General features: G+C 39.0%; 1 protein-coding gene across 8 annotated transcripts in view; it reads right to left on the bottom strand.

Annotated features, from left to right (window-relative positions):
- The window catches only part of myo16 (myosin XVI), a 259,231-nt gene that overhangs the window by 76,359 nt on the left and 159,932 nt on the right, over nucleotides 1–22,940 (bottom strand). For all 8 annotated transcript variants that reach the window (XM_081368813.1, XM_081368814.1, XM_081368815.1 and 5 more), the window contains 3 exons: nucleotides 19,398–19,539; nucleotides 15,538–15,610; nucleotides 6,410–6,562 (listed from right to left, as the gene is read on the bottom strand). In XM_081368813.1, the coding sequence (XP_081224939.1) occupies nucleotides 6,410–6,562; nucleotides 15,538–15,610; nucleotides 19,398–19,539 (368 nt within the window). The remainder of the gene's footprint in view (nucleotides 1–6,409; nucleotides 6,563–15,537; nucleotides 15,611–19,397; nucleotides 19,540–22,940) is intronic.

The following is a 22,940-nucleotide window of genomic DNA, read 5'->3' as shown; positions in this document are numbered from 1 at the left end:
AAACCTAGTATATTTTTATGTAGATACAATAGGCCTACCTGATTTTGAACACAAGAGGGCAGTATAGCCCTATGTATGACTTGACTTTTATGGGACTAAATAGTACAATTACTATTTTTAAACTTATAAATTATTATTAAATTGAAAAAAAAAAAAGAATAAAATGGGTTTAGTTGTGATATTTGTATACTTTTATATAGAAATAAATGGTTTTTAATTACATTTTTAGAAGATGAGGCTTTTAGTTTCCTTTTTGTACATTACTTTAGTCCCTCACTATAGCAAAACCGTTTGAGATATTTATTATCCATTCACAATTTAGCATACTTAATTTATTTTCATCATGTTGAAAAAGTTTGGTGGGAATAAAATAAATAGTTTAAGAGGAGTGGCTAAAAATTCAGAGGCTGATTTTGCAAAAAAATCCACATTCAGACCTAAATATCTGACTTCCTGTTGGTTGGAGCAAATTACTTTAAATTAGAAAGTTGTCCGGCTCGATGAGACCAATGTACGTACTGATTTTTGTTACTGTATATACAACTAACCCCCCCCCCCACTTTTGTCAAAGGCATTTTGAAAGTGACACACTTCCTGCTGCCAGTTGTTGGTGCTATAACTTTGACTCACAATAGTTACATCCATCTGATCGGCCTCTTACCACGAACACACTGCTGAAGTTTCATCATGATCAGTTAATGTATGCAGAAGTTATACCGCTTCGTGTTTCTCTTTTCTCACCATAAATTCGTTTCCTCGCCACGGCCAAACCGTTCGAGATATCAAAAATCCTTCCGCAATTTAGCATCCTCAATGACTTGACTTCATGCACACCGAGTTTGGTGGGGATTGGATGAAATCTCTAGGAGGAGTACTTCGCATTCCACAGCAAGCGTTTTCCAAACAACCCATAATAGCTGACTTCCTGTTGGGCTGGCGTAAAACTTGACCGGGGAAAAGTTGTTCGGCCCGATGAGATCTATATGTGTACCGAGTTTCATATTAATTCATGCAAGCGTGTTTGATCTATGGACCAAGTTTTCAGACCCAGTTCAAGGGGGCGCTGTTGAGCCCCCCTGCCACGCCCGGGTACCAGCTTCAGCCCGGCCCTGATGCCAGGGGGTTCTGACTTGTGTGCAAAGTTTCAAGAGTTTTTGAGCACGTTAAGAACCCCAAAAGCCCCTGAAACCTTGATTAACAATATAAAAGCAATAGTCAAATCCCCCCCTCCCCTCACACACACAGAGACACAGAGAGAGGGAGAGAAAATTCTCCAGAAAATCCACATTCAAACCAAAATATCTCTCTTCCTCTTGGTCCGAGCTAGTTACTGTAAATTAGAAAGTTGTCCGTCTTGATGAGAACAATACACATACCAAGTTTTGTTGCTGTTGATAAAACTAACCCCCCCACTTTTGACTAAAGGTGGCGCTACTGAGCCATTTCACCACGCCCGTTTCTGAAACTTTGCACGTCTACTGGATAATAAATGTGATGTGTCTGTCGAGTTTCATGCATTTTCAAGCATGTGAAGAGTCTCAAAAGCATCCGAAAAAAATATTAAAGTTTGATGCATTGCCACGGCAACAGTATCTAAGATATCAATAATCCTTTCACAGGTCTACATCTGCCGTGTGTCTACATTATACACATAAAGTTTGAAGCAAATCGGGTAAAAATAAGAGGGTGATTTCAAAGCATTTTGAAAGTGACACACTTCCTGTTGCCAGTTGGTGGCGCTATAACTTTGACTCACAAATGTCACATCCATGTGATCGGCCTCTTACAACTAACACACTGCTGAAGTTTCATCAAGATCAGTTAATGAATGCAGAAGTTATAACACACTTCCTGTTTGAATTATTCGCCATAAATTCGTTTCCTCGCCACGGCCAAACCGTTCGAGATATCAAAAATCTGTTCGCAAGAATTCATCCTCAATGTCTTGACTTCATTCACACCGAGTTTGGCGGCGATCGGATGAATTCCCTAGGAGGAGTATTTCACATTCCATTGTATGCGTTTTCCAAACAACGTATAATAACCGCTGTCGAGCCCCCCTGCCACGCCCGGGTACCAGCTTCAGTCCGGCCCTGATGGCCGCGGGTTCTGACCTTTGTGCAAAGTTTCAAGAGTTTTTGAGCATGTTAAGGGCCCCAAAAGTGACAAAAAGGCAAAAAAAAAAAAATAATGAAGAAAAAGAAAAAGAAAAAGAAAAAAAAAAATATATATATAGCTGCGAGCAGCGATTACGGGCCCAAGCCGGTGGCACCGCAACCCCGGTGCCTTTAGGGTGGCGGTGCCGCCGGCTTTGGCCCTTCATCGCTGCTCGCAGCTATATATATATATACATACATACATACATACATACATACACACATATATATATATATATATATATATATATATATATATATATATATATATATATATATATATATATATATATATATATATATATATATATATTATTCATTCATTCATTTTTTTTTTTTATTATTATTATTATTTTTTTTTATTATTCAGATTTTATGATACACTCAAAATATTCCACAACAAATCCTTTAAATTTAATGTAAAAGTAAAAATGAAAGTAAGAAGTGTTGGGCTCACGTAACCCTCTCATCAGAATCAAAATGTTTCAACATTTGCGATGTATTTGGATGCTAAACTATTCTTTATTATAGGCTTTGTTCTTCACTCGTGTTCCAATATTGATGGAAAAAATCATCCTCTTCACATGCGCAAAAATTAGCTTGGAAACATCACAGTGGAGCGAGCGGTGCTTACTGTGAATGTACGAATTGTACTACTGACTATTTAGAGCAGTGTAATTTTTATATGTTAGGTTGACTATTTTATTATTATATTTTATTAAGGCTATAATGAACAGGCTGCGATGTCAAGATTGTAATGCTGGAGTGTGTGTGTGTGTGTGTGTGTTCATGTTTTTCTATCCCGGTGGGGACTTTAACCTGAATGCACACAGACTCATGGGGACTCGTGTCACAGTGGGGACCTAAATAGAGGTCCCCATGGGTAAACAAGATTATAAATCATACAGAATGAGTTTTTTTGGAAATGTAAAAATGCAGAAAGTTTTATGGGATAGGTAGGTTTAGGGGTAGGGTTAGTGTGAGGAGATAGAATATACAGTTTGTTCAGTATAAAAACCATTAAGTCCATGGAGAGTACCCACAAAGATAGTAAACCGTGTGTGTGTGTGTGTGTGGCGTGGGCGCGATTGAACAGTAGACACATAAAAACATACTCCGTCATTATACAGGACGACATTCAAACTGCAAAGTGTTAACTTATATTTGTGTACAGTTGCAATAAAACACAAAATTGTGCTTTTGTAAAATAATTTCAAGCAATCCACCCCCCGAAAGGCGCTAATTTTAAAATGAAACTAAAATGCTCATGGCTGCACGGGCATTCATAATGGTGCGCGTCCACGGCGAGGAACGAGCAGAACAGAGTGAACGTTTTTCAGTTAATTCCTACTTCCATAGGAATTCATTTGAAACGCTTGCTCAACCAATATAAATGTCAGTGCGGACGAACATATTTTACTTTCGTTTTTAAGTTAGCGATTAAAAAGCCCCCAGCGGTGTCACACGTCAGTTAACCGGTGGTAAAATATTCTCACCGTCACATACCTAGTATATTTTTATATAGATATAATAGGCCTACCTGATTTTGAACACAAGAGGGCAGTATAGCACTATGTTTGACTTTATTTATGTATTGTTTAGGCTAAACAACCATTCTGGCAGTTTTTAAACTTAAAATCCATTTTTAAATTGAAAAAAAAATAATAAAATGTTTAGTTGTAATGTTTGTATACTTTTATATAGAAATAAATGGTATATAATTACATTTTTAGAAAATTTGAGGCTTTTAGTTTTTCCTTTTTGGACATTACTTTAATCCCTCGCCATAGCAAAACCGTTTGAGATATTTATTATCCGTTCACAATTTAGCATATTTAATGTATTTTCATCATGTTGAAAAAGTTTGGTGGGAATAAAATAAATAGTTTAAGAGGAGTGGCTAAAAATTCATAGGCTGATTTTGCAAAAAAAATCCACATTCAGACCAAAATATCTGACTTCCTTTTGCTCTGAGCTAATGAATGTAAATTAGAAAGTTGTCCGGCTTGATGAGAACAATATAAAAACTTTTTTTTTACTGTATTTAAAACTAACCCCCCCACTTTTGTCAAAAGTATGTTGAAAGTGACACACTTCCTGCTGCCAGTTGGTGGCGCTATAACTTTGACTCACAATAGTCACATCCATCTGATCGGCCTCTTACCACGAACACACTGCTGAAGTTTCATCAAGATCAGTTGATGTATGCAGAAGTTATAACACTTCGTGTCTCTCTTTTCTCGCCATAAATTCGTTTCCTCACCACGGCCAAACCGTTCAAGATATCAAAAATCCGTCCGCAATTTAGCATCCTCAATGTCTTTACTTCATGCTGACTGAGTTTGGAGGTGATTGAATGAATTCTCTAGGAGGAGTGCATCACATTCCACAGCAAGCGTTTTCCAAACAACCCATAATAGCTGACTTCCTGTTGGGCTGGCGTGAAACTTGACAGAGGGAAAGTTGTTCGGCCCGACGAGATCTATATGTGTACCGAGTTTCATATTAATTCATGCGAGCGTGTTTGATATATGGACCAAGTTTTCAGACCCTGTTCAAGAGGGCGCTGTTGAGCCCCCCTGCCACGCCCGTTTCTGAAACTTTTCACATGTCTACTGGCTAATAAGTGTTATGTGTCTGTCGAGTTTCATCCAATTTCAAGCATGTTAAGAGTCTCAAACGCATCCGAAAAGAATATTAAAACTTGATGCGTTGCCACGGCAACAGTATCTAAGATATCAATAATCCTTTCACAGGTCTACATCTGCCCTGTGTTTACATTATACACAGAAAGTTTGAAGCAAATCGGGTAAAATTAAGAGGGTGACTTCAAAGCATTTTGAAAGTGACACACTTCCTGCTGCCAGTTGGTGGCGCTATAACTTTGACTCACAATAGTCACATCCATGTGATCGGCCTCTTACAACGAACACACTGCTGAAGTTTCATCAAGATCAGTTAATGTATGCAGAAGTTATAACACACTTCCGTTGTCCCATTATTCGCCATAAATTCGTTTCCTCGCCACGGCCAAACCGTTCGAGATATCAAAAATCCGTTCGCAAGAATTCATCCTCAATGTCTTGACTTTATTCTCACCGAGTTTGGTGGCGATCGGATGAAATCCCTAGGAGGAGTATTTCACATTCCATTGTATGCGTTTTCCAAACAACGTATAATAACCGACTTCCTGTTGGGCTTTTGTAAAACTTAGAGCACGAAAGTTGTTCGGCCCGATGAGATCTATATGTGTACTGAGTTTCATATTATTACATGCAAGCGTGTTTGATTTATGGACCAAGTTTTCGGACCCCATTCCAGGGGGCGCTGTCGAGCCCCCCTGCCACGCCCCAGTACCAGCTTCAGCCCGGCCCTGATGGCCGCAGGTTCTGACGTGTGTGCAAAATTTCAAGAGTTTTTGAGCATGTTAAGGGCCCCAAAAGTGGCAAAAAGGCAAAAAAAAAAAATAATGAAGAAAAAAAAAAATAATCCTTACGGAAACAATAGGGCCTTCGCCCTTTCAGGGCTTGGGCCCTAATAATCCTTACGAAAACAATAGGGCCTTCGCCCTTTCAGGGCTTGGGCCCTAAAAATAGGCATGGCAAAAAAAGAATGCTGACCAGTTACAGGACATCATAAATAAAATTTCCCTTATACATTTATAATATAAATTTAAACCTAAAGTTGATTATTTAAAATAAATAAATAAATAAATGCATCCACTGCCCAAGGGATAATAAACGGTCCTTCTAAATCTTTTACAACAAATTTAGCAGACTTGGTGCAGCTGTTTATCAGCAAGGGACATGTGTGAAAACATGAAATAGACTGCCGTAAAACCCCCTCAAATGTACGCAGAATATATGTAGTGAGGAGAGGTAGAGCACAAGTGTGTGTGTGGCGAGACAAAATGTGCTTATGTGTGTAAACCGCTGTGTCACTTGGTCTCGACCAAAGAAAGAAGTCATTTCATGACTCATAAAACGGTCACATCTGACAAACGGCTAATAGAGTCATAGTCTAAAAGACGGGCTTTATCACATCTTTGCGACACCTAAGGGAATTCAACGCGCCTGGATGCGTGTTAGCCTTTATAAAAGAGTCAGCGGCTGCATCCGTTACTGAGTCAGTAAATGAAGAGACAGCAGCACCAACCATTAAAGAGACAACAGAGGGGCTCTTGTACAGGGTCAACACCCTCGGGGTGGGGAAAAAGCTTTCTCCCCGGCTCTCGGAAAGCCACGACTGCGTACCTGGAAGAAGAAGTCCAACACCGCTGTCTGGTTGCCGAGGGAGCGTAGCGTCTCCATGGCAACCCCCTCCTGCAGACATTCCTGCTGCTCCTGCTCGAAGAGCACCTCTGCTGTGTACTGCCGGATACGCTCATTCACCATGTTAATGCACAGCTACAGACAGAAACACACAAGGAAAAAGCCTTTGTTAAGCCTCTGTACTCACAGCATATGGACACTTACTTATTAAATAGAATAAAATACACTTTCACTGAAGAATTGATTAACTAGTTAATTTCTCATGTTAATACATCTTTGTTGACATGTGGTCACAAACAATGTTTCTCATTAAATGGTCAATATAGCCAAGTACAGTAGGGCATGTTCCTCCTTAACTATGGACACTTCTGCACTTTTTGTGAGTTTTACAAAAATAAACGAGTAAAAGTAAGAGTTCGGTTAGGAAGAATAATTGTCAATTTCCTAGAACTAATTTTCAACACAGTAAGCTCTTAATGGTGTTTTTTTTTTTTTTGGACTAGAAATGATAATTGGTAAAATATTATCTTCTGTTCTGACGTGCCTTAATTTTTATATTTTTCTTCACACATTACATGTCAGACAGAAAGACAGACAGACAGACAGACAGACAGACAGACAGAGAAACAGACAGAGAGACAGACAGAACGACAGAACGATAGATAGACAGATAGAATGACAGATAGATAGAAAAAAATGATGATGATAGATAGATAGATAGATAGATAGATAGATAGATAGATAGATAGATAGATAGATAGATAGATAGATAGATAGATAGATAGATAGATAGATAGATAGATAGATAGATAGATAGATAGATAGATAGATAGATAGATAGATAGATAGATAGTTTTAAAAAGATAGGATTGTGTACAATGTATTACGCACTGTTCATATGGCTATATATGGATACTGCTCTTTGGAATCAAGCACGTGCGTTTTATCAGGCAAAATAAAGCTTACACTTACGAAGTATATTTAGCATTCCACATATTTTCCAAACAATATCTATATGACAGGCGGCTTTATCTGCACACAAAGAGCTGGCATGCATGTTAATTAGCTCTTAACGAACATGGCTGTAATAAGTGTTCCACGTTAACCCTTCACACTCATTAACTCTCAGTTCCACTCACAGTTCCACACGCTTCAGTGAGCTGCTTTATTCCAGGAATTCATCCTAACATCCCAGTTACCGGACTCATTTTAATCATTCATCATCGCAATCCAGTCGAGATGAAAGTTTAAAAACAAGGAACCCTAATGGAAGGGAGTCCAAAAGGACAAAGCATGAGAACAAAAGTACAATTTCTGATAGAAAAGAGTAGATGGTGGCTTTTTCCTCAAACAAAAGAATTCCTCAGCCACACTTCAACTTCAAACCATCTAGCTGCTGATTTAAAAATATGTTTTTCATAGCTCTCAAGAGCTCAGGTCATATATGATGGAGCCTTTTTGATATTGCCTATCAAAAGTCCATCTGAGGGAAGTATACGTGCACGACGGCTGCATCAACATGGGCGTCTTCCAAGTTGAATGTGGCAACACACACTGGATGAAGTACAAACAGCAACAGTGGAAGTAATGGAGAGGAAAGAAAACAAGTATTTTAGAAAAGATCATCAACTTCTCATCATGAGGTTTTACAGCACTACGGGATGTCATAGGGAAGGCTGCCCAAGCGCTGACACCAATTCAGCACACATTGTGAAAGAAACCGATCAGAGCAAAGATGAAGAGCTTGGAGAAAGAGAGGGAGAATTCCAGAATTCCAGAACATCCATGGAGAAAAGATCTTAAATGTGGGACAGAGGATAGAGGAACATTGTACCAATGCAAGACAACATATACAAGAAACAACATAGACTACGTTTACATGCAGCCAATAACCCGTTCAAAACCGGGATATTAGCAATAACCCGGTCGCGCACGGCCATGTAAACACCGGCAAAAACCCGAATATGCTCATATCCCGGTTTTTAAAAACCCGGATATGATCCCTGGGGCACCCCTTTTCAAACCCGAATATTTGGTCATGTAAACGCGTATCGGCATATCCCCATCAAAAGGAACATTGATTTGTGTTCTGCGCATGTTCTATTCGCAAGGAATCTTGGTCTTTTGAGTAGAGACGGCGCATACAAAAACCTGCGTGCAGTATACCGGAAGTAAACAAGAAGTAAAGGTAAACATGGCGAGACGCAGCACAGCACCACACTTTTGGAGCGAGGGGGAAAGAGCAAACAAAGGCGATCGCTATCTGCCCCGAACTATTCATTATCCGCGTGCTGTTGTTGTTGTTGTCGTCTTTGGATACATGAAGAAGAATCGGAAATGACGCATATTGCGTCTTAAGGTTGTCCAATGTCCGTACATCCAGACGCTAACCGTGCGTTGCCGTTTACATCGGGATAACCCAATTGATTACAAATTCCATGTATACAGGAGTAACTCTCTCTGCTCACGCGTGTAAACGGGTTATTTCGAATGTTTCAGAAACCCAAATAGTGACCTTAACCCGACCATAACCCGAATATTGACAGCTTGTAAACGTAAATTACTTGCTAACAGCACTTCTAAGAACTGATGGACCGGTAAAACGCTGTGTTCCATGTCAAAAATGGCAGGCCTTTTTAGCGATTATTGTATTTCTTTTTGAAGTGGCTTATTGTAGACCTTATTCATCTAAGCTTATGTACCTCCATGTTTGAGTGAAAAAAAAAAAAAGGTTTTATAATATTTATAAGATGGCTGGTCAACACTAAAAGCGCAACAATGTCAAACCCCCACCCACCAAAAATGCCCAAAAATGATCAAAACTGTAAAAAAAAATTAATATAATAATTTAATATATATTATGTCAGTAAGTCCAATGCGATAACATTACCTAGCATTTGTGACACAAAATAAAGGGTTAAGGGCGAGTGAATCTAAAAATCAGTGATATAGGCCTACAAAATAAAGTGTGGAAAAGGAATATGATATCAAAATTTCACTACACGATTATTGTGTTTAAATTAATTTACTTTAATGGTATAATCAGGATTACAGAAATAAAAATAATAATAATAATAATAATGATATCAATCAAATTTATCTTTAACTTTGTGTTTTCTCTTTTTTGCCCAATGAATCAAACTCAAAATATGAGTGTAGGGAGGCATTGAGAGAGTTTGTTACCATAACTGTACAAAAGCAAACAAGAATAAATAACATTTAATATTCAACAATATTATTGTTTTGACTGCACTGACACTATAGACTAAGAGCTGAACTGAGCTGGATGATGACATCACTGTTTTCTGCAGAACTGCTTTATAGATGAAATGAACTAATTAAATAATTGATGATCCTCCTTACAATGGAACTGAATCAACACTGACTTCAACTGAACAATCACACTATTTTCTGTTACAGCTGCTGTACAGCCGTTTGCATTAATGAATCATTTTCCTGTTATCGCTGAAAAGCTGTTTTGAAACAATCTGTATTGTATAAAGCACTCTATAAATAAAGGTGACTTGACTTACTGTTGATCAACACTTCCTGCATACAACAACCCGTCTTTATTTTCGAATCCAAAAACTCCCACACTGGAGGGACAACTTTTCTGCGGGTAGAGAATCTCTTCCAACATAATTATTTGTGGCAGTAATAACTACACAATGTGTTGTCTTTCTTTTTATGACGGGTGGCAACCAGCCTAAAGGTGCTATACCCTCACCTACTATGTTGGAGTATCAACCAGATAGTTAGTGGCACTGAATTATTTACAATATCAGATGTGTAGTATTAACATATAGGTATTTCATTTTTTTAAATATCATTGCTATCGTCAATACCGGTACAATAGCCGCTTTCCGACCAAGTAGTTACAGGAACTTAGTTATAGGAACTGTCCACTTCTAAACAGTTCTAATAACTACTCTCCCCCAAACTCGGTTTTGCTGTTTGCGTTCGCACTGGCCAAGTGGCCATAGGAACTGGTAGGAGGGGTAAGGGAGTGACGCAAGCACGGTGACTTTTATTTTGACGGCGCGACGGACCTTTATTTTGACGGCGCTGAGAACGCCAGAGCAAACAATGCTCGCATTCTCTGTGTTCATTAGTTAGTGATCTGTCTAACAGTACTGTTTAACATGTTATTAGATAGAATTGTTATAGAAAGTACACAGTATATGAAAAAAAAAAGGTTATTAGCCTATTCCGCGAGATTGATGTCCAGTGTTGCTAGCTGGGCAGAAATACATAATCATGTTTGACTTGGTCCCCTCAAAGTTGCGTTGGATTTTCTCTTCAGCATAAAGGTTTAGATGCCCATCTATCACTGTTTTCCATGTTTGTATCAAGTTTCTGGAGTAAATATATAGGCTATAATCTGTGTGTTTACTTACATATAGCTGTTTTAAAAATGGCGGGTGCTGGTGTTCCGCGTGCGTTCGGTCATCAGTGTACACTAACGTCACGGGTAGTTCCTATAGTGCTGGTTTAGACCCTACTCTGAAGTAGGACCTAAATTAGTTCCTCCAAATGGAGTTCCTAGAACTAAAGTCGTTCCTAGTCGGCGTGTTCGCACCGCAGGAACATACGGTACTTTAGCCAATAGTTCTAGGAACTGTAAAAAGGTTCCTCCGGTCGGAAAGCGGCTATTGTGACACTCCAAAAGAGGAACAAAACATTCAATAGTGGTTCATTAGCTTCTGTAATTAGATATTAAGAAAACACTGAAAAGCATTTGCCGAATTTAGAAGTTGAACGACTTCAGATTGTTTTAAGTCGATATTTATGTGATTAAAGTTGAAGTCGACGCCGACTAGTCGCTGATGACGTCCTTAATGAACAAATAAGCCTGAACCTCGAGCTGAGACTCATACACAGCTATGGCATATGACACAGCGATGCCCACAAGGCTATTGCTCATACACAGCTTATTTTTATCAGTTCTTTTGTCTTTGGGTCGTTATATTTCTCACAGGTTTCTGCTCGTTCTAAATTGGATACAGATGTTGACAATACATTTGTGATCTACTTTCTGTATGTCTCTGCGTTACAATGCAGCACACATTAGTTTAAAACACCGATTAACTTACCCGTACAATAAGCCATTCAACTCTGAGCATCCAGATGGTATAATCAAACATATCTTGTGGAGCGTTCTCAGTGTAAGCATTTATTCGTCATTTTAACTGTTGGAAACAGAACGTAAAAGTGGACTTCTTACCCTGTTGCGCCCTCTATAGGCCATGATCAGCAACTAATCGACGTCAAGCTTAAAGCGCCATGGCAGAGAATTAAAGTCGACTAGTCTGTGCAAACCCTAGTGGACTTCTTGATTTCGATCAGACCCAATTCTCACACTTAAATAGTTATATCTAGTGGGCATTAAATGCCTAGTTCCTGCTCCTTAATCACGGTCACTCGCCCCTTATTTGCGTTTTCTCTCATTCTTATGACCTTGAAAGGTCAAAGACCGTAAATCTCTTTTGACGTGGTTTAAAGGTGTATATTTAGGAGACAAGCAATCGACATCTCGCCGTCTCGTAAGCATTCCCCAACCTGTCACGCCCACCAACACAAGGAGATCTCCCAGGGGATTGTGGGTAAGCACTTATCTCTTATAGCACCAGCCCTGATTTACACCTTGTCCAACACTGTCAAGAAAGATATCCAGGAATGACACACATACAGACAACACACACACCCTACCTGTCTACCTCTCAACAGTTGTCAAGATGGATATCTGGAGAACAGATCCACACACAGACACAAATAAAGACCCTCATCTAGATGGGGACAGACCCTCAAAAACAAATATTCATCAAGACAGATTGTCGGTGCGAAAATTTAACTGAGCGTCTGTTAAAGCATCTGTTCCGATCCACAACATTCGTTTGTCGTCAATGCGACAAATATGTGCTCTAATTTCTTTCCCATCACACTGCGATGAAAAATGGCCAACCAATAAGATTCACACTTTGTCACAAGCCGCAGTTGTTACTTTAATCATCTTTTACCAGCCAAAGCTGGTCTAAGGTTTTGACCACTTCACCAGCAGGCCAACACGCTGAACCAGCCAAGGCCAGCAAACCAACTTTGGTTGGTTTAAGCAGGTTTCAGCAGGATACAGAGTGTTCTCATGCAGATCCCCTTTTATGAGGGATCAATCAGCTGTTTTAGCAGTTGGAAGTTGATGAGTAGCTCAGAAAGGAGCAGCTATTTATTAACCATTACAGCACAGCACCCCTAATTTACCTCATGCATCCTCCCTACAGAGTCTATGACAACAATGACATTGGATGGCGCCAAATCCAGGCTGATGGTTAATGGGTCAAAACCAAGTGTGCACAGAGCCTTCTTTGTGTCTGGTGCCAAGGGTTCAGCTGAGGAGAAAACACCCACCCCTTGTACGTCGACCTCATCTGTCCAGTGCAAAAACACAGCATGCACAAAAGACAGAGAATTCTGGGCAGGGGGGCGGAGGTGCACACGTGGCGTCTTAGCCTTCAGTCAGACATTTGTCTCTCTCCAAAACAAAAATAACAACTCAGGGTCTTGACAGCAGCTGCAGCAGCAGCAGCTTTATTTCACACTAATCTTTTGATATACATTCATATGTAATATATGTATATACATTCATGGCACACTCAGCTATGCACATAGATCCAGATGCACATAGGCTTCTGTTCAAAATGAAACCGCTCTGTGAAGTACGGCCACAACAGATACACTCGTTTCACAACAAGCTGAATTATCACTCTGTTTTGTCTCAACTGACCGCTCTGGGACGTATGGATACAATCTGAGTTTAATCTGGAGGTAAAGGGATAGTTCACCCAAAATTAAAATTGGGTCATAATTTACTCACCCTCATGTTATTCCAAACCTGTATGAGTTTCTTTCTTCTGTTGAACACAAACAAATATATTTTAAAGAATGTTGGTAACCAGACAGTTGGCAGAACCCACTGACTTCCATAGTATTTCATTTTTTTTACGACAATGGAAGTCAATAGGTGCCGTCAACTGTCTGGTTACAAACATTCTTTAAAATATCTTCGTTTGTGTTCAACAGAATAATGAAAAACCTCATTTATAACTGATTAGCGCTCTAAGGGCCCTATTTTAACGATCTGAAACGCAAGTGTCAAGCAACTTTGTGGGCGGGTCTTGGGCGCTGTTGCTATTATACCGGCGGGATAAATGACTCTTGCGCCCGATGCAAATCTAAAATGGATTGGTCTGAAGTAGCTTCATTATTCATAGGTGTGGTTTGGGCGTAACGTGCAATAAACCAATCAGAACGTCATCTCAGATTCCCTTTAAGACCAGGCGCGCTTGTTCCATGGCGGTTTGCTATTATTATGGCGGATTTGCCAGGCGCACACCAGGAGCGGTTCACAGCCGAGGAGACCGGCGTTCTCTTCAGGGCCGTGAAAGACAGAGAAATGACGTTGTACGGGGATGGGAGAAACCCACCCAAATCAGCTTCGGTTAAACAGACAGGCCAAGCATGCGCCCTTAAAATAGCATATGAATAACGTGCAAAGCGTCACTGACTTTAGACTAGGTTTTTCCTGGTCAGTGGCGGAATTGTTTTCTAAACCTGCAAAATAGCACCAGGGAACATTTGCACCGGAACACGTCTCCTCTTTTCGCTGAACCGCCCCCGGGAGAGCAAGTTCATTCCCTAATTTACCGACGTGCGTCTGTGGAGGGAAAAGTCCGCTGTGCGCGGGTGCAAAATAGGAATGATATATGCGTCGGTGTACCAAGTCAATTGCGCTGGGTGCAAGATAGGGCCCTACATGTGTTAATAAAAATGGCCGCTTATTTAATAAGCATAGTAAGTGTACACTATTATTCAGTGATATAATAAATTCTGAAGTATTTTCACAATCAACATTTATTTGCATAAGAGTGCTGTAGCAATGATTCCTTAAATCTGGAAATTAGTTTGTCCATTGTCCTTAAGTCGATGCATTTTTGAACGGCTTTTTGGTTAAATGTGACAATAAAAAATGACAAGTGACTGTTAAAAAATAAGTATAACTGAATCATTTAAGAGATTCATTCAAAAACACTGATTCATCTGGTAATTAAACAAGTGAAGTCTCTAAGTGAGTTTTTTAATCATTATATCAAATTATTATTATTATTATTTTTTAAATTACATATTTTTAAATAGACTGCAGCAATTAACATTGTCAGAGCCTCTAGCAAGTTATTTTGTTTAGTCCACGGGAGATTAATTATCTCTATTTTAAAACAAAACAATTGTGATTCTCAATTTATCCCGAATCGTGCAGCTCAAGGTTAACACAAGCTCAATGTATTTTCACGTTTTATTCTACAATATAAAATAAAATGTAGATACCTCAGTATTATACCCCTTTTGTTTGAAACGAGTGTCATGAAACAAGTGGCTATACGACATTTTGTCATCAGGAGGGTCGGTGGATGTCCACGCACACAGTCCGCACGCAGCCCAATTTTTGTATCCGCCCAGAAGTGCAAGTATAACAGTGCATGCTCCATTGTGTACACTCTGAAAGCTTTGCTGACATTACTGTGCGTGAGATGGAGTGCAACACAGACAATTAAGTATATCCGGGTCTTTAAAATACGGTCTACAGAGGCAGCTGGTAGAGTTTTGGAACAGAGCTATAAAGCTCCTCGTCTCATTTAGAGTGAAATACTTTGATGGTGGAAAAAAAAAAAAAACCCTGGCAGAGGAACATCCTGTCAATCGTTAAGTCTAAAAAAGCCATAGCCCAAGGCAGGAATCATGCTGTGTGATAGGTTAGTGCGTTCCCCTGTACGGGAATGCCTTGATTCCCACTGGTCTGTGGCTCATTGGCAGCTCCACATCAAACTCAGTGCAGATCAGCAGGAGGTTTAGGAGGACCAGAGTCCACAGTGAGAAGATAAGGAGGATCTTCAGAGCCAGTCTCTGAATAGACTGCACTTAGAAAGGGGGCTATAATGTAAGCCTCAGTTGTCTGACATTATAATGATACGAAAGACCCTTTCAAAAGGTCACAATTAGATGTTAAAAGTGTAATTAACATTATCATCATAATCATCAATATCTGTGCTGTCTCTGCTTACCTGTTCATAACCATTGCGTTGGAATTCCTCAAAGCCAAAGATGTCCAAGATGCTTATTTCAAGGGCAGGATCTCTGTCAAAACAGACAGGAAAATATTTCAGGACTGTAGAGGGGAGGGTGATCTGAAGTCAACAATAGCTTAAGTGCAAGGTTTTTCTAATATAAAAAGCTGTGAAAAAAAAAATACTTAAAAGGTCCCTGACAAGAAAAAAAAAGCACATAAAGGGTTTTTCTAAGAAACAAAAGGTTATGTCAAGACAATTCCGTCATAATTTTGACAAAAAAATCAGGAGGGAGACCAGGAGTCTCACCCACCAATCAGGAATGAGAGCATGTTACTTCAGAAACAGTAACATATTTAGAATTTAAATACATGTATTTGACCTATTTTTAATCACTTCACCTTGGAAAACTGTCCATAAATCAAATTAAAAAGCAAAAATGCATTATATTTGTAAATACAAATGTGGTGAACTGGTGTGGTGCAGTGGTCTTCATGGTGGAAACTATCATGTCATTTACGACCAGTAATAAACATTCTCATATGTGCGTCGATGAACATTAGCTCTAATCCAATGCGCCCACTGAACTGCTGACCAGGACACAGCAGGTCAAGCCTGCTTTGCCCAGTTATCGATCACACTTCAGAACGGTACCTTCATTTACAATGCTAAACCTTCCACCTTTTGTAAATAGATTACAACGGATTTTAGAATGCGTGAATGAGTGTTTATTCCTTCAGCTCATTCCATATAATCATTCATATACAAAAAAACATATAAACACTCAAAAGTGTTCAAACGTTTTGGGTTGGTAAGATTTAATTCATGTTTTTGAAAGACATCTATTATGCTCAACAATACTTTATTTATTTGATTTAAAAAAGTATGTAAAAACAGCAATATTGTGAAATAATGATAATATTACAAATAAAAACTTTTCTTTTTGAATATATTTTAAAATGCAATTTATTTCTGTGACAGCAAAGCAGATTTTTTTTTTTGCATCATTACTCTAGTCTTCAGAGTCCCATGATCCTTCAAAAATCTGTTTAATATGTTGATTTGTTGCTCAAGAAACATTTCTTTTTACTATAAATGAATGTGTTTACATGCACCTTCTTAAATGCAATTATAATGGGATTTTGGCAACAATGTGATAAAACTATGCATGACTTTGATCAATCTAATGCGATTAAGCTCATAATCGTAGTAGCCATATTTGCATTAAACTATAATGTTGAAAACAGTTGTGCTGCTAATCGTTCTTGTGGAAACAGTGATTCTTGTTTATGAGTCTTTGATGAATAGAACGTTCAATATAAATGTCTTTACTAAAACTTTCGATCAATTGAATGTCTTTTTCTGAATAAAGCGCCAAATGCGAGTAAAAATTGGTGTTGGCAAGTATATGAAACAGTCACTCGCCAGTTGGCCAGTAACATTTTTATGAATTCTAACAATGCATGAACGTGAATGATGCTCGGGACAGTTGACGGGCCATCACTGCAGCGTGACGGAAATTTAAGACTTGACGATTGAAATATTCAAGCGCAAGCAGACGCGAAAGGGAGCCCATTCCGTTACAGAAAGACACTGAGCAAAAACTAAGCTCTCTTTCACGTCTTCTTGAACTCAAAGGTCCCATATTATGCCCCTTTTCACAAGATGTAAAATAAGTCTCTGATGTTCCCAGAGTGTGTATGTGAAGTTTCAGCTCAAAATACCCAACAGATCATTTTTTACAGCATGTTTAAATTGTCATTTTTTGGGGCACAGAAAAACGCGCTGTTTTGGTGTGTGCCCTTTAAATGCAAATAAGTTGCTGCTGGACGACCCAGGGGGGCGGAGCTTCATGAGCTCGCGCTCAGTCTCTCAGGACAATTTCATCTCACGGAATGATGATAATATCAGAAACTCTCAGTAACGGTGTTCAGTTCGAGTCGGACAATAATGCCTACAGAGTCAGAGTGCTGTATAGAGATGAAACAGGTATAGTTTACTAGTTTAATTACGGTTATTATTACGTATTTGTCATCTGCTTGTATGTATCCATTATTTATTAATAGCCTACAAGTCTGCTGTCTGAATGATGATCAAACATATACTGATGAGTTTAATAAAGTTTATTGTACATCACACTAAAGATGAAGCGTCAGTTTTACTTCAGAAAATCACCGTAAGAGCTGAGTAAACGCAGTAAGTTATAAGAAGTGCGCAAGTACATAAACGAATTTCGGTAGAGTTGAGGGAGCATTCCTGTGGGCGGAGGTTAGTCAAAAAACGGTTTTAATGACGTCATTAAAGGAAGTAGAGGGATGTAGTCCAAACGGGCCGTTCGATGTAGTCAACTTCTGTTAAATAAAATATCTCGCTTGGCATTGAACTTTGAGCTTTATAATTTTACAGATATTATTTATACTCTAACAACAACATTACACACTAACTAAAGTTTGAAACATGGGATCCCGAAGAACTGGACCTTTAAACGAACAAATTCACACTAAATTATGTCAAAAAACAGCAAGTATCCTAGTAAACATAGTCGATTACGTATGTCTTAAGTAAAAGTAAACCGTTGAGAATGTAAACGCATGTGTAAAGTATCAGTATATTGGATCCATGCATTATGTCTTAAAGTGACAGTAGCCTAATAATACTGCTGCTGCCTGTAAATTTAATGTTAATCAAACAGCAAACAAGAAAGAAAACAAATCTCTCACTGCTCTTGACTGAATAAAATGTATAATTAATAAGGATGTTTAATTTATAAAGTGTTATTGAAGCGTTTATTGCAGACTATGCAGTGTTATTTCACATTTGCTTTCTTTATTAAATTTCTGTACTAGGAAAATACTGTCAGACCTACCTTACATGAAAAGCACTGTTGATTTCATTTGTATCTTTGTTATATTATATTTAATAGTGCTTTTGCTTGTAATTTGAGTATTTGCTTTTTATTTTATTACTGACTGTTTACTTGTCTTTTTAAATGTATATTAGTCAGGCTAGAAGATTTAGTTGTGGTATCGACATTTTCACTGCTATCTAAAATTTTGGTGTCATAACTGCCCGTTTTTGCAAAAACTGTTTCCCGGTCGGTAAAAAATATGTATGGCTGGTACATTTGCTAAGTCACTAGCCATTGGCATGTGTATATAAAGTCAAATATAGGTTCAAGGCAGGTACGAAATATTAACTGGCCGTTAAATGATTAGAAGCTGCCAAGTTCTAATTGTTTCTGCATATTTGTATGTCTTTAAAGATGAAAATATGCTCAGTTTGTTTTTGTGGAAGACAGTGAGGCATGTGAAATTGTGTGGAATGATGAGTCACTGTGACTTGTCTATGTGTGAATACAAACATACTTTGAGTTCCATGGAAATTTCAGTTTTAGCTGCGAGATACCTTTCTCATAATGCAATGCCGGCGCACTGGGTGTGTTCTCCTGCTCGAATGCTACTGGCTGTGCCGCTTATCGTCAGGTGCTCTCGCATTCGCTGTGTAAACTATTCAAAAAGTTCACCGTGACCCCTTGTTTTGACTGATGTTAAATCACAGAAGGTCTCTGAGAAGGATTTGGTGTGAGTTTCTACCAGTCACAGCTGAGTGCGTCCCGTGAGCATTACAGTCGAATAATCCGTATAGATCAATAGCTGGTAAGTGTCCCTGCAATTATATGTACACTGAAATGGGACTGTGCACTTTAGAACAATGAGGGAACAATGTTTAAACTGACTTCAAAAAACTAAAATTGTTCAATAATCTCGGTTTATGCAGGCCTCTTATTCACAAGCCTTCACAAAAAACACATCATCCATGTAAAACCATGCATCTATCCTCACATGAATGCATCTTACCCAGTGTTTTCTTCATGGCCTTGGAGGTAAAAGTTAATGTTATTGACCAAGAAGCTGAAGAGTCGTCCGTACAGAGCTTTGACCAGGAAGTCTCTGTGATGGTTGGACATTTCAACTGTGTGGCGCCTTGTTATGACATCACCTGAAGCAGAGGGCAAATGCCAAGCGATTAGTGACTTTTTACATTGTCTGTCTGTCTGTCTATACATTTATCCATCCATAAGTCTCTACCTGTCCAATTTATTGTTCCGTCTATCCATCAATCTATCAGCCTATCCATCAATCAATATACCCATCTATTTATTGTTCTGTCTGTTTCAATGTCTTAATTATTTGTCTATACGTCTGTCAGTCCATCCATCCATTCATCCACCCATCATTGTACCATTCCATCTATCGACCCATCGATCCATCCATCCATCTCTACTGTACCTACCTGTCTATCCATCTATGTATCATTCTGCCTGTCTCTCTGTCTATCTATCCAACAATTTATTACCTTGCCTTTCTATATGTTTATCAATTTGCTTGGCTGACTGACCATCCAAATATCCATCCAATTATCCATTCACCCATCCATCATTCTGTCTGTCTGTCTGTCCATCCAATTTATCATTATGTCGGTTTATCTATTTATCGGTTTATAAATTGTTCTACTGTTCAATCTGTCCATCCATCCGTGCATCCTTAAATATCTACCTATCTGTTTATCCATCTATTTATTATACTGTCTGTATGTCTCTGTCTATCTAGCCAACAATGTATTGTCTGCATATTTATCTATTTGTCTGCCTGTCAATCTGTCCCGTCCGTCCGTCCATCCATCCATCCATCCATCCAGAGTTGAGTTTTGCTACCCCACCAACTAGACCATCACCGAACTAGCATTACCAGCATCTAAATTCAAGCTGGTCCTTTAAACAGGGCTGGAAGCACATCAAAAAGTAGAGATTGCAGTAAACAAAAAAAAAAACAGCCAGTGACTGCTCAAAACAACAGGGGGACAGAGCAAAGAGGAAAACAAACAGGAGACAGTGTGTCACAATTTGACTGATATACAACGCATGTGGGTGGCTGAAAAACAAGCGTCCCGTTGTTGGTTGTGCTGGCTGAGGGGACACGGCACATGCTAATGTGGAGGACACACAGCGCCCGGGCTCCGATGATGTGACCTTTGATGATGTCACACACTGAATCACTGCATTCGCTATGCCATTCATGGCCGCCACAGTGCGTCAACTTCCAGATGCACACACTTCCAATGTCTGACCGCCAGTCAGTGGCCTCTGATTGCTGCATATATTAAACTGCACAAGTGTGGCATTGTAAGGATGACATTTCTCTCTGACTTGTTTAAGAAATACAACAACCAAAACAACAAGTAATTGCAAGATTAGTTCACACAATTATATAGTTCACCCATAAAATAAAACTGTCAAATTTATTTCAGTAACGTCCCCTGACCGTAAATTTAGGTGGGGCAGATTCTGGGTCTTAGTACTAGCTTATGATAAACATTTTGTATGTTTTATTTTCTAATCGCTGGACACATGTAGATACACTTTTGGCAGAGGTATAATGTCTTTGCATTATTCAGCCTAAAGGCCTGTTCACACCGGGAAGAATTTCGCGCGCGATATTCGCCGACGTTTAACGCCTCGTGACTAAACAAAGGGCGCCAATGTGAGTGTGCACACCGGCGCGAAAAACGCCACGCGTAAAAGTGTCATTTTTTTTAAAAACGCCTCGGGTTCGTTTTTTTGGTTTGACGCGCTGCGTCAAAAACTATCCGACCAATGAGATTGACGCTTTTGTTCACGTGTCTGGAGCTTCTGAAGCTTCTGAAGTTACAGTAAAACACAACTTGGGGGCGCTCAAACAAAAAACGGTCTTGCCTAGCACACATACGTAACGGCGAAAAAGATATACACCAAGTAGCGTCTACACTGCTGGGAAGAAATAAGACGAGGAAGATGCAAGGCAAGATGAATGTAGAGCTGCTGGTCTCGTTGGTGTCGGAACATAAAGAACTATGACAAACACGACAGCGACTACAAAAATCTTGATAAAAGAGAACTGTTATGGAGTGGTATTAAGCGCCATCTAATGTCAGGGAATGAATTTGCATGTTCACTCGGCTCATCGTCTGCGAAAATCGCTTGGGTGTGAACACAAAAAACGCGTTGAAAAACGCTGGCGAATAACGCGAACCGATATTCGTCCCGGTGTGTAGGGTCCTTAAGGGTGGCAATCTAATGATGATTGTTAAGTTTTAAGTACACACAAGATAGTATTGTGTGTATTAAGTATTGCCTTAATTTAGTATTTATTGCCTCTGAATTATGTTTTACAATGTTAAATAGTTGAATCATTTTGTATTTTAAGGGGATTGTAGGGTACTAAATATTTACCTCTAAATTTTGCACCATTTATTATCCGCAATACCATAGTGTAACCACTAAATGGCTAAATAGCCCTATATATATACACATTTACAAACAGTTACTGCTGAGAACATTATTTTCAGACATAATACTTACTTGCATTTGAATAGATTTAGACATTATTAGCTACTTTTCTAAAAGTTGACATTTAAATGTTGATTTGAAGTGTCAGATTTTGCATTAGGCAAATCTGGTCTCAGAGCATTTTGTTACTCATACTAGCTGCATATAATAGCGTGAACAGTCACATGAAAGTAATCACTCTAACCCACAATCGACAATATATGAAAACATCCCGTGGCCATGCATCAGATCACAGAGTCAAAATCCAGATAACTCAGACTCATGAATGAAACATTCAGACCATTCAGAAGTTGTAAATTGGACCAACTGATTTATTGAAAAGATCTGACTCAAAATCATGCATACATTGCTGCTTCTATCATAGAGCTAGGACTCAAGATTTTCAGAGAATAAAAGCAACGTTTCGATCTTTGATCTTTTCATCATGCAAAGCTATCGTATGGATTATTGGAATATAGCATACTAGTGATATTGACCACTGTTGCTGTTTGTAGAGCAAATGATGGCAGAATTTAAATTTGGGGTGAACTATCCCTTTAAAAGATAGGCATGGATGCATGACAAAGCAAAGAAGACAGAGAGAGGCAAATCTCGGACAGACACAAAACAATGCCAAGTCTGCTTGTAATTATAGGCAATAGGTCGGTGTGTCCTCGATGGCTGAATTAGGTTAATATCCAGACATCATGTGATTCATACATACTCCACACTTGTTATATAATGGCACAGCACGCGCACAGTCTAGACCTCGCAATAGAACTGTGTTTATGTGTGTATATTTTGAACAAGGAGACAGTTATCCAATTGAGCCAGATTGGGCTCGCCAGTAACACAATACGAGGCCAAATGCTTGAGGCCACATTCATTGATGGGTTTGTGACTGGGGAAAGGCCAGTACATCTCAATGAACAGTGTCAGCAGGCCTCTCTGCAATGAGACTCACTCTATACATGGTGCTATGCTAAACAAGCTCACTTTAAATGAGAGTGTTTAGTCCGTCTGTTGATTGGAAACT

This window comes from Scardinius erythrophthalmus (genome assembly GCF_964197995.2).
Source record: "Scardinius erythrophthalmus genome assembly, chromosome: 6".
Taxonomy (NCBI): domain Eukaryota; kingdom Metazoa; phylum Chordata; class Actinopteri; order Cypriniformes; family Leuciscidae; genus Scardinius; species Scardinius erythrophthalmus.
This window is presented reverse-complemented; position numbering and strand designations above follow the sequence as displayed.